The 12,869-nt window shown below is 36.1% G+C and overlaps 1 protein-coding gene across 3 annotated transcripts in view; it reads left to right on the top strand.

Moving 5' to 3' along the window:
• The window catches only part of adgrl3.1 (adhesion G protein-coupled receptor L3.1), a 144,158-nt gene that overhangs the window by 92,243 nt on the left and 39,046 nt on the right, over positions 1-12,869 (top strand). For all 3 annotated transcript variants that reach the window (XM_055205409.2, XM_055205408.2, XM_055205405.2), the window contains exons 10-11: positions 2,680-2,718; positions 7,987-8,170. In XM_055205409.2, the coding sequence (XP_055061384.2) occupies positions 2,680-2,718; positions 7,987-8,170 (223 nt within the window). The remainder of the gene's footprint in view (positions 1-2,679; positions 2,719-7,986; positions 8,171-12,869) is intronic.

The raw sequence follows: 12,869 nt of genomic DNA, 5'->3' as shown, positions 1-12,869 counted from the left end.
TAATTACATTGTTATTACTTCCTTATTACATGTTAATTACAATGCCCTGCTTTAAGTTAGCAGAAGCCTTTGTTGGCTCCGTGTTTGTGTGCGTTTGAGAGAAGTGGAGCAGAAGAGAGAATAATGCTCTAATTCGGTGCAGAGTACAGTGTTTTAGGCAATAAACCTGTGGCAGTCCACAGATCAAAGGCTTTATGGCTCAAATGGGAAAACTTCGTGCTCGATAGACAGAAATCCTTAAACACACGAACACACAAGCACGCACACGCACTGTTATAAATAAGGACACACAAATTAAAACAGCTCATGAAGCCTTGGTGAGTTTTTCCAATTAACAAAAGAAGTCAAACATAAAATAATACAACCAAAAATGACGATGCACACTGCAACTTAAGCTTATATTAAAGGGACACTTCACTTTTTTAAAAAATAGGCTTATTTTCCAGCTCCCCTAGAGTTAAATTTTTACTGCTTTGGAGTCCATTCGGCTGATCTCCGGGTCTGGTGCTAGCACTTTTAGCATAGATAAGCACAATCCATTGAATCTGATTAGACCATTAGCATTGCACTCAAAAATGAGTTTCGATATTTTTCCTATTTAAACTTGAGTCTTCTGTAGTTACATTGTGTACTAAGACCGACGGAAAATAAAAAGTTAAAATCGCAACTTTTTATTTTCCGTCGGTCTTAGTACACTAGGCCGATATGGTTATGAACTATACTCTCATAATAATCAGATAAGCAATGATATTACACAGTGCCTGAAAAAGTCCCCTTGGTAACTTTAAATAGCAGGGGACTATTTTCAAGCACTGCATAATATCATTAAAGGGGCATATTGTGAAAATCTGACTTTTTTGTGTTTAAGTGCTTTAATTTGGTTCCCATTGCTTCTATCAACCTAGAAAATGTTAAAAAGATCAACCCAGTAAAGTTTTGGTAAACCATTCTCTGCAAGCATGTGAAAAAATAGGACATTGAAATTTGGCTCACACTGTGATGTCAGAAGGGGATAATACCGCCCCTTTATCTGCACTATCCAACTACGCCACTGCCATTTAGTGCAGAGATAAGCTCATTCGCATTTTAAAGAACACACCCAAAACGGCACATTTTTGCTAACGCTTATAAAGGGGCAGTTTTAACATGCTATAGTAAATTATCTATATGATATTTTGAGCCAAAACTTCACATATGTACTTTAAAAAATCTTGTGAAATGTCCCCTTTTATAATAGTAATTAGTAATATCGCCATGGTACGGCAGCAAAGTCCTTGATTATTACGCCAGAAGTTTTTCGTCAGTCTTAGTACACGATGTAACTACAGAAGAGTCAAGTTTTAAATAGGAAAAATATCAAAACTTTTTGGTTACTTTTGAACGCGATGCTAATGGTCGAATCAGATTCAATGGATTATGCTAAGCTATGCTAAAAGTGGTACAGCCAGACCCGGATTTCGTCTGAATGGATTCCAAAACGGTAAAAATCAAATGTTTAACTTTGGAAAATGAGCTGGAAAATGAGCATATTTTAAAAAAGTAGAGTGTCCCTTTAAGCAAATGTATATGCACAAATGAATGCATTACAATTGTATTGGACATTCTGTCAGATGTCCAATGAATAAAATGTATGCTTAGTACTTACAGTAGATGTATTACAGTACCAATTAAAATGTATCTGCATAATTTCAGCACCATTTGTGCTTTCAGGTGAAAATGCAACAAATGATGTTTGAAGTGAACATGAGAGTCCTAATCTTTCGAACTATGTTGCTTTGACGAACTCCTTGTGAAGCAGTGAGCAATGTTGATATCAGCTCATAACCACAGTCTTTATACTTCTTTGTGATTAAATCTGCACATATCATAAATGTTGTTTCTGCCAACGCTAGAATTCATACATATTTTATGAGTTGGCTAATTCATATTAATTCTTGCGTTTTTGTACGATTTGCCTTGACCCCTGTGACGTTGGAGTTAGGTGCGGGGTTAGGGGTTGGGTTTCATTGGTTTTTTCATGACAATCGTACGTTTTTGCTCGACTAACTTTGTATGAATTCATACGAATTAGCCAACTCGTAAAATACGTACGAATTCTCGTGAGATCAGGCTGTCTCTGCATGTTAAGCAGGTACAGTATACTAGAAAGTATTTTGCCATAAAACAATAGCCTACAAAGCAAAGCCCAGTGAATATCAATCTCAGGAGTCATTTAACATGGACACTACACTATATAAGCCTGAATATCACTTTACAAACTTTAAACAACCTGACTGTCAGTTTCCTGTTACCTGCGTCTAGCTCCGGTTATCAATTACACAAACACGATCTCGCCTGCAATAAGACACAGTCAGGTGCACTGTGTCATTGTGCCTCTGTGTCTGTTGTTTGTTTGTACAGTATGTTTATAGCATTGTTGGCCTGGCAGACATGCAGGAATGTTCTGTGGCTACAGTGTCAGTTTCATTAAATTAGAGTTGTCATGGTGACTGAAACTCTGTATTGGATTAATTTAGTCTCTTAGGCTCTGATACATAATTTAATTAGGATTCCTTATTGTTTATTAGTAAATGACTGTTGAATATTTCAGCTAATTATGTTTGTTTCCTGGGCTCTGTAAGATTAGACTTTTATGCATGTGGCTGAATGTGGGTAATGTTTTATTATTGTGTCTTTCAGCTCCAGAAGAGAGAGAGGTCCTGTCGGTTCTTCATACAGGTACTTTATTTTGCGTGCTTTGTGTGTGTGTGTGTATATAATTACAGGTTTGGCTGTTTGGTGTGTTTAAAAAAATTATGTTTACATTTATGCATTAGGCAATAGTTTCATTCAAACGGTTAGCCGAAGTATGGTCCACTTTTTCCACGGACAGATTTTTGAAGCCCTGCGTACATTGTACGCGTAGGTCGTGCATGCGCATACAGGAGAATGTAGTATGTAGCTGAGGAGATGCATTGCATTTCGTTGAACGACCATGTGCGTACGTTTGCGTACACGTAAAAAGCAGACTATACTCCAGGCTTTAGCAAGCACCCTTATTAATGTAAACATATGTGACCCGTGCTGTCAAAATGAGTTGAAATGCGCACTGTCTAATAGGGTATATGTGCAACTTACTGTTAAACATAGTACATAGTAAAAAACTACGCTGACATGGTGCTGTTTTCATACATGAAGTCTTCAGGAGCTATCAAAGACGAGAATAATCGATGTCCAGTGGATATGCTTGTTAACATCTTTTAAAGTAAAAGAAAATGTACAAACTTTTTTATATAGGGGAGAGCGGGGAACAACCTCAGACCTGCAGACATATTTCAAAATGATGCTTTGTTTTAGTCAACAAGACACTGATTAAGATGACATAACATTGGATTTGGTATCTTACCTATGATGAAAAAATTTACTTACATGCCACCAAAACACTCTTTCATAAATAACTCTCTGGAAAAACATGATACATTTCCAATAATTTGCGGAAGATTGTCTTTTGACAGCGTGAAAAAAATACCTGTAATAAAAAACGCTGAACCTTGTGCAATAATGTAAACAGTCTGTGTTACAACTAACCCACGTTAGTTTTTGCCCCGCGCACCCCTACTTTATAGCTGTTGACATATACATATACATATTCATATACATTCAGTAAGAATAAAAAATAACACAAATAATAATACTACGGATAACAATACCAAGCTACGATTGGACATGCCGGCAACCGGAAGCGATCAACACAGCTTTTCGGTTTGGTCACATTACGTTCGACATATATCACATTTTGAGCTAGAGGCAAAAGAAAGTATAATGGCATTTTGGATTCGGGTTTAAAACATGCAGGAATTATAAAATAGAGTGCAGGACTTGCTTGAAGTTAAAATAGCTATCAAGAGAGATAAAGTTCGGGACTTGATTGATAGCGTTAAGACTCGAAAACGATCTTCCTCGTACTGATTGACAGATCCAAAGCATGCACAGACCTCCGAGCGCACGACACCGATATATAGACATCTACACAGAATTACAGCTTTAAAAATATCTATTTTGACAAGAAATCACGAAGATATAATCTGTTATGTCTTAAGTGAATGTGGGATTATCTTTTGGGAAAAAATATCTAATAAATATATTATCTATGTCAAATAATAAAAGAAAGAAAAAATGTGAACATATATTTTCCCTATAGATATTGTTTTTGACTTTGTAAGTGCCAAATATATTAGTTTTACCAGTGATTTTAAAAAAAATTGATTTTTCTCAAAACTGACTAACTCTGTCAACTTCAAACATGTGTAGATCTGTCATTTTTTGTCAGATTTTAACAAATCATACATCTTTTTGACGTTTTTTTAATAGAAAATGTCAAAATATAAATAACTAATTTTTAATAATTTGCTAATTTTGACTAGGGATGCATACTGATTAATCGCGATTAATCTATAGCAGAATAAAAGTTTTTGTTTACATCATATATGTGTGTAAACTGTGTATAATAATTATGTATATATAAATATGCTCACATGCATGTATAATTTTAAGAAAAAAATATATATATTAAGTATTTATATTTATTTATACCACGAGTCTGTTGAATGCTGTATTCTGCGTGTGCATTATTTTCTTATAATTCAATGGCCCGTCGTCAATTATTCCTTAAATATAATATAAATTATTTATAAATATACAAATATATACACACATGTAAACATTTCTTAAATATACACATGCATGTGTGTGCATTTATCTATACAAAGTTATTATACACAGTTCACACACACATATGATGTAAATAAAAACTTCTGCTATAGATTAATCTCGATTAATCGTTACGCATCCCTAATTCAGACTCACTTTGACAGCACAGGTCACATATGTGAATCATTTTGTTGCTTTTCACAGTCAGTCAGGGACTGCTTTTTCCAGCGTAAGGAAGACATTAAGTGATTTTACTTTATGAAAGTTGCATTGATACATATTTTTTTGGTTTAATACTTGTATCATGTTGTAACCCATTTTTAAAAGCAATAAGGTATTTAGGCTAGTGCTGTATCGTGAATAAGTCACGGGTGAAGGGCGTTGTTAGGCACAATGCAAAGCACATCCTTACCTTATTGCTTACTTAGTGCATTTAAGGTATACATTTCATGCGTGTTCACTAGAAATCAAACCCTCAACCTTTCAGCTCCATGCTCTACCAGGTGAGCTACAGAAACACAATATAGCTAGCAATGTAGAATAACGTGTGGTTTGGTTTATAAACCAAATGTTTCTAGCTGAAAATTTGATAATGGCAGTAGGTTTGTTGTGTGCTCCATTCCCGGGTAATATGCATGCTGATGACAAATATATGCCCTGTAAGTCGCTTTGGATAAACATCTGCCAAATACATAAATGTAATGTAAACATGTCCTGTCCTTAGGGTATTGTAAATATCATTATTTTGATTTTGTGCATGAGAGGACATGACTAATTTAGCTTCTAAACTCTGCGTTTCTGCGTATAGACTTATTGTCAGTGCTTTTTTATTTAAGTTCCATATCAATTCACAACATCAACTTAGATGGCTATACTTTTCAACAGAAATGCTGCTTTATACATCCACGGCGCTATATCTGTCACAGCGTATGAATCATATCGGCTGTTTGTGTGTGTCCGCGCGTCCGCGTTTGTGCCCGCCGGCTGCGCTTTTCGCATTTATAAAAGCAGAGCGTTTTTTTCTCCTGAGAAAGCAGTGGTGATGTCAGCACTGGTCAGCAATGTCACATCAGGCGACTGATAAACACACACGCAGACAGACAGTGGAATAATGCAGATAAGCCCAAGAAAAGCTCGGCGACGAAGTGAAAGTTAAAAGCATGAGAAGAACTGATTTAGAGGTAGAGAATGACTGATGCATATCTCAGACTGAGCCGATTCGCTCAGTCAACCCTGCCAACAAGACAGATTTATACCGATTTTTAGTTCTGTTTTCTGGATTATACAATTCGTCCAACGGAAATTAGTTAGGCAAACTGCAAGTGATCTCGATGACAGAGACATTAAGAGGCATTATGGGATTCCTTGACAATTGTCCAAGTGCTGATATCTGATTATATACGGTCATTATCGGAGAATGAACCCCAAAGGGGTGATCATAGAGGTATTGTTTCACCCTGAAGGGGTTTCATTTGGGGTAATGACCTCATTGTACATTATAGCGCTTACTACACGACTACTTACCAAATAAATAAATGCAGATCAAATATATTTTACTTGTAAATGAGGTTAGCTTGCACTATATAACATATAAAACAATTTGCATTGAGAATTTGCAAGGAACAAAATTACAATATTAAAAACTCCCGAGAAGCCTGAGGTACTTTTTCTGGAGACGAGTAAGAAGAACAGTTCTTCCTCTTTTTATCCGGCCTTTTTTTCCCTAACTTTAACTGCCGATCCCTCAGCTTTGATCTATTAAATGATTTGTGCTCACATTATATATTAAAATCAATACTGAAGTTATTAGCCAGTCTAAGATTCGACCTAATGTCTGTGAAAAAGCATAAGCACCAGTGTGTTGCCATGGACAACATTCAAATATATAGATTAGCTCTGTGTCACTACTAATTTGAATAAAGTGTTCTGGAAAGCCGCGTTATAAGAATTTTTTAGTGGTCATCTAATATGTATTGCAGTGTGTGTGTGTATGTCTTTACGCTGGATTAGCTCCTCAGCTTCAAAGCATTTCAGTTCTGCTCCATTTACCAAGTCTGCGGAGAGAACTGCCTCTATGTCTGTGTGCAAGAAAGAGAGAGAGAGAGAGAGAGAAAATAAAATGTAAGAAGTATTTTTATAAGTCTCTTATCTCACTCTGCAGTGTGAACCCCAAAGTGTGCGCATATACACACAAACACAGACCGACAGATGCACACTTCTGTCTGACCTCTTGACACGCTCAGTCAGAAAATTCCATAAACAGTTTTGTTAGGAAGTAAATAAAACTTTCCTTTTTCCAACCTCCAAGTCTCTCTCATAAAAGAGTCATTACTTTAGTGGTGTCAAAGCGAATATACCCATCGTTTCCTTACACACCACTGTACTGTAACTGGGGCAGAATGATTCAACCCAATGGCCAGATTAGCCCGCGGCAACCTAACTGACAAATGAGAAAACATCCCTGTGTCCATCCCTACGGATGAGTGCACTACAGTGAAAGAAGTTAATTACATCTCTTCGGTACAGATATTATACGCTTTCTACGTGCTGTAATACTTAATAATGCATTATAATCACATAATATAGTAATAACGCGAGGTTATGAACTTCCATAGGGATGAAATCTATTTTAGTTCATAGAGATTTGACCCAGAATTATTATGCAGAGCATCTTTGACAAATACATTCGTCCTGCTTTATGAATATTAATGCAATCCATACTGTATGTTTGTAGTGGGTTGCTGCATTTTTCTACAAACGAAAATGAGGTTTTATACTCTGCAATCTTTTTAATAAACTACCTCCGTTAAAGTCTAAAGCTTCATTTGTATATCAAGGTTGAGGTTTTAATATTCCTGTGATAATATTCACTGCCAAATTTAAAAGGCTATCTTAATATCACACTTTTAAATACCCTTATATTAGTTTCCGCTGTGCGGCAGAGACATTTAATTTTCCTATATAGTGTTCTTATAGGCCCATAAATTACCTCTTGCCTTGTGAGAACTTGCTTTTGTGTTTGCGTGTACGTATGCATGTGTGTGTGTGACAGCGTCTTTCATTTTTACAGCGTTTCATGATCCCTGTGGATCTTTCCTCAGTTTGACAGGTTTATATTCCAGACACTGTGGCTGTGTAGAGGTGTCTGTGCGAGAGTGAGAAATGTTTTATGGAGGAGGTTTGCTCTTTGGGAAATCTGTCTTTATTGTGAAGTTCAGAAGTCAGAATGTGTGCGTGCGTGCATGTTCAGAGGTCTTTCCTCTCCTTCAGCACACTGACATCTTCTTCTGTCTGCAGGCCATGGTTGAGACGGTGAATAACCTGCTGCAGGTGCGATCCCAGGCGGCGTGGAGGGAGCTGTCCGTGGCCGAGCAGCTGCGTTGTGCAACCATGCTGTTAGACACGGTGGAGACAGGAGCTTTCATGCTCGCAGACAACCTCCTTAAAACAGACACTATACAGGAGAGCACGGACAACATTCGTGAGTCCATACACATACACATGTACTGAACATTCAAGCGCAAATCCATAACAAGTATGCACATATTTCACTCAATGTCTATGTATGTACATCAGTACTGAACACGTCACCATTTTTCTCAGTTAACAAATTTCTCAAAGTGCTATTGATGTGAAATTTTCACCAGATGTTGGTAACAACCCATGCAATCCACACATCAAACCATAGATAATAGTCTATAAATGAAGTTATGTGTAATAATGTGAAATGACGATCCATTCTTCCACACAAACAGTCTTAAAAATCTTGAAGGTTCTGTAGGGCTTCTTTTATAAACTTTGACCTTTAGTTCTTTCCATAGATTTTCAGTTGAATTCAAGTCAGGTGATTGGCTGGGTCATTTTGGCAGCTTTATTTTCTTTGTTTTCCCTGACTGCGTGTTTGGGTTAGGGTTTACCCATTATGACACCTTGGTAATGAGACACTATTTTATAGGCCATCAGTTGGGACCGAACCAGCTGTTATTATTTGCACTGACAAGGGGCAGGATTGCTTTTTTTATTATTGACTGTCTAGGCTTTCCGTGCCTTTTTGCACCTTGTTTTTTTTCAGGGTTCCATTATGTCTGTGTCTTAATTTAACTTAATTTATGGACATCTGTGGTTTGATTTCTTTGCATCTAATGTCAACAGCACCTTTAGAAATATTTTTACTAAAAGATGGTGAGTGTTCAACACTTATTCTACCCACTTTTAATTGCATTTTTTAAAACTTATTTAAAATATATATTGTTTAAATAAAATTTTTCATGAAAATATTCGAAGGGTTTGGTTCCAAAACACGATAAACGGCATTTAAAAAAAAGTTACTGCCAAATTCAGTATTGTATCTGGTCAGTTTTAAAAAGTCAATTCTTCATTTTACGCAAAATCCGATATCCGACTCGTTATTCTGTCATCTTTTTTACCAAACCGCAACAAACGCCAGTCCTACTTTTCTGCAGAATGCAATAAATCCGCTTAACCAATCACAGCACACCATTCCACGCATGGTAAACAACAATGGTGGTGCTTTGAATACACACGGTATCCTAGATTTCCTCATCTACTTTGTACTTCGTGATCAACAAACAAACAAAAACAAAATAGTATAGGCATTGATAAAACTGTGGTGGTTTTCTGTGGCGGGGAAGAAACGTAAGCCATCAAAATCGAATAATTTACGTGAGAGGCACTCAGGCGAAGGAAAAATGCCGGCTGTTGCTTGTTTTCACACGGCACCATCAAGCTTTTGTCATCCTAACACATTGACCCCAGGGGATCTTATGAAAAACTTTTCTTTATTTTACTCAAAGTCAATCGAGCAGGACCAAAACATTTTACAGCTGATCGCTGTCAAAAAAAGTTCAGCGACGACGTCCCAAGGATGACAGCAGCAATGACAGTGTTCTTAAACACTAATTACAAAGTAAGTGTTTGATACATGCCATTAACGACTATAACATGGCAAAGAATGCACATTTATATATTGATTCAATAAATTTATAGCATTTTGGAAAAAAATAATCAGTTTTTAGAATAAATCTTTGAAAATCAAATTATGGATTAGAATTTTTAATGTTATTACAACCTAAGTATGCTATGTAAAAGTTTGTAACAGAAAATAGTGGTTCTTGGTATAGAAAACACATTTTTACCCAAATGAGTCAAAATGGACTTATTGCGTTGTGGAACCAAACTATTCATATTTAACTTTAAAATGTCATATTGTCATACTGTAGATTGTCAATTATTCAACTAGTCAAAGCAGATACCAATTTTAGCTTCACAAACATAAGTACTCTTGACTAGTATATCAGTATTTAGTAGTCAAGTGTAAGTTCAGTAACTGACTCATTGAGCTTATTCATTGAAATATTCACAAGCCGGATTTGAGTATTTGTGAGTTTGTCATTTTGTTAAAATCAGTAAAAAACTAGCATATACAAGTCATTTCTTTATTAATAAGACTATGGGATTGTTTTTAGTGCAGTCAGTACAAAATAGAAAGACGTTTTCATGGTGTAATTTTGCGGTGTTTTAAGCTCTTTGCAGTAAATTCAGACTTGCATAAAATATAATTTCTTTTGACTTGCTGTGTATTAGTGCAACTCCTCAGTCAGACCAAGAAAATGTAATGCACCGATCACAGAATTCAATAGTCAGTTAAAAGAACTATTCTTGTGCATATGAATGTGAATTCTTTCAGTGTTTGTGTTTTGTTTGTATCTTCAACTTGTTTTTTAAAATAATAATGAATCAAACCAAATTGCTAAATTACTGTCAGGGCAAATAAATAAAAAACTGGTTATTTAAAAAAAACGGAAAAACAAATTCAAAGATAGTTCAGTGAATCTCTGTGTGAGATCTGATGCATACAAAACACATTATCACATTAGAAATACGCAGCAGGGTAGCTTTCACGCACACACACATCAAGTGTACTCATGCCAGATGAAAAGCCTGTCTGTAAAAAACACAAGAACAGTCCACATGGGGTGTCTGATGCTGTCTGACTAATGCAAAGGAAATCATGCCCTGTATTTTGTATGAAGACAGAGCCGGTCCACATTTATTACACACATATACAGTATAGTAGCCTACAGTATACACAGAAACAGTGTGCTGGGTGTTCCATTAAATGTAACCCTGTCTGTAAAAACCCAGCTGAAGTCATACATCCTACATAATGTTAAGAACATTGTGTGAAAATATAACCTTGATATCGTAGTAAGGTCGTGTCAAAGATTAAAATCAATGTGAAATAAATGATTGGAATCAAATTTTGACATTCCTAATCTTATAATTACGTTACGAGACTTTAACCTGGATTTCACGGACAGGGTCACAAATCTCCTCAGTGCTGGTATGTGTGATCATGGATCAATACAACCATTTAGACGTGACATTTGAAACCGTTGCTGTGTTAATTGTTGAATGCTGGTTACAGCTATCATGCTGCCAGTGAGTGCAGGCAGGAGTCTGAATGAATGAGCATGCTAGAAACTGTGAGCCCAATGAGGCCAAGTGAGTCTGATGAAAAATTTATCTACAATTGAGGAGTTCAAATGCAAAACCCTCTAAGTGCGCCTTACATGTTTATTTACAATTTTTATTTTATTATCCCTTAAAGGCGAGGTGCATGATTTTGGAACCAACACTTTGGAAAGGGAGTCGGGCCGACTACCAAAACACACTTGTAGCCAATCAGCAGTAAGGGGCGTGTCTACTAATCAACATCGTTGCGTGGGTTGCGTATGTGTATGGCGGGTCTATCAAAAGAAGGTCCAGATTCTATTGGGGTAGGGGCGTGTTTGTTTAGGTGATTTCAAATGTTAACATTGCCTTTCAGAGATCATGCACCCCGCCTTTAATATATTCTGAAAACAAACTGGTGTTTCTGAATGGCATGAGGCCGGGATTAAGCGGATTGGAAGTGAAAATATTTGATGAACGTATAATAGATGCTATAATCATTCTGTTATGAACATTATCTCATTTTTTATGGAGGTGGCGTTTAACAGCGTTTGCATCTGAGTTCCTCAATTAATATTCACGTCACTGATGAAAATAATACTAAGTTAGTATAAGTCCCTAAGTTCGATTGGAGTTCTTATAAAGGATTTTACTAGGCTTTACTGTTTTGTTTCAGTCTGTAACTGTTAAAACAATATGATAAAGTTGTCGATTTCCTCTGCAGTCGATTTCCCCTGCGGACAAACATGCAAACCTATTATTGTAAACTAAAGATATAATATTTTGAATACTTTTAATTAAAAAAATTTGTTTAATTTTGTTTAAGTTTTTAACCATACTGATATCACAGATGTATTTTGGGTGTTTTTTATGCTTTTATTATGCTTTTTATGTTTTTATGTCCCATAGTTAAAGGATTAGTCTATTTTCTTAAAAAAATCCAGAAAATTTACTCACCATCATGTCATCCAAAATGTTGATGTCTTTCTTTGTTCAGGCGAAAGGAAATTATGTTTTTTGAGGAAAACATTCCAGGATTTTTCTAATTTTAATGGAGTTTAATGGACCCCAAAACTTAACAGTTTTAATGCAGTTTAAAATTGCAGTTTCAAAGGACAGTTTTAATGCAGTTCAAAATTGCAGTCTCAAAGGACTCCAAACCATCTCAAACGAGGCATAAGGGTCTTATCTAGCGAAACAGTTGACATTTTTGGCAAGAATAATAAAAAATATGCACTTTTAAACCACAACTGCTCGTCTTCCTCTGGTCCTGTGATGCACCAGCACGACCTCACGTAATACGTCATCACGCCAAGAGGTCAAAGATGACATATGTGAAACTACGGGACTGTTCTGACGTTGTTGTATGTCGAATGATACTAATTAATGTCTTTGTGTAAGTTTATTGTTTAAACTGGTCCGCAAATGTCCGTTTCATATATGTAACACGAGACCTTTCTACGTCATTACACAATTACGTGAGGTCGCGCTGACGCATCAGGACCGGAGAAAGACGTGAAGTTCTGGTTTTAAAGTGCATATTTTTTATTTTTCTTGCCAAAAATAACAATCGTTTCACTAGATAAGACCCTTATGCCTCGTTTGAGATCGTTTAGAGTTCTTTGAAACTGCAATTTTAAACTGCATTAAAACCGTTAAGTTTTGGGGTCCATTAAAGTCCATTAAAATGAGAAAAATCCTGGAAT

Source organism: Misgurnus anguillicaudatus, chromosome 3 (assembly GCF_027580225.2).
Source record: "Misgurnus anguillicaudatus chromosome 3, ASM2758022v2, whole genome shotgun sequence".
Classification (NCBI taxonomy): Eukaryota; Metazoa; Chordata; class Actinopteri; order Cypriniformes; family Cobitidae; genus Misgurnus; species Misgurnus anguillicaudatus.
This window is presented reverse-complemented; position numbering and strand designations above follow the sequence as displayed.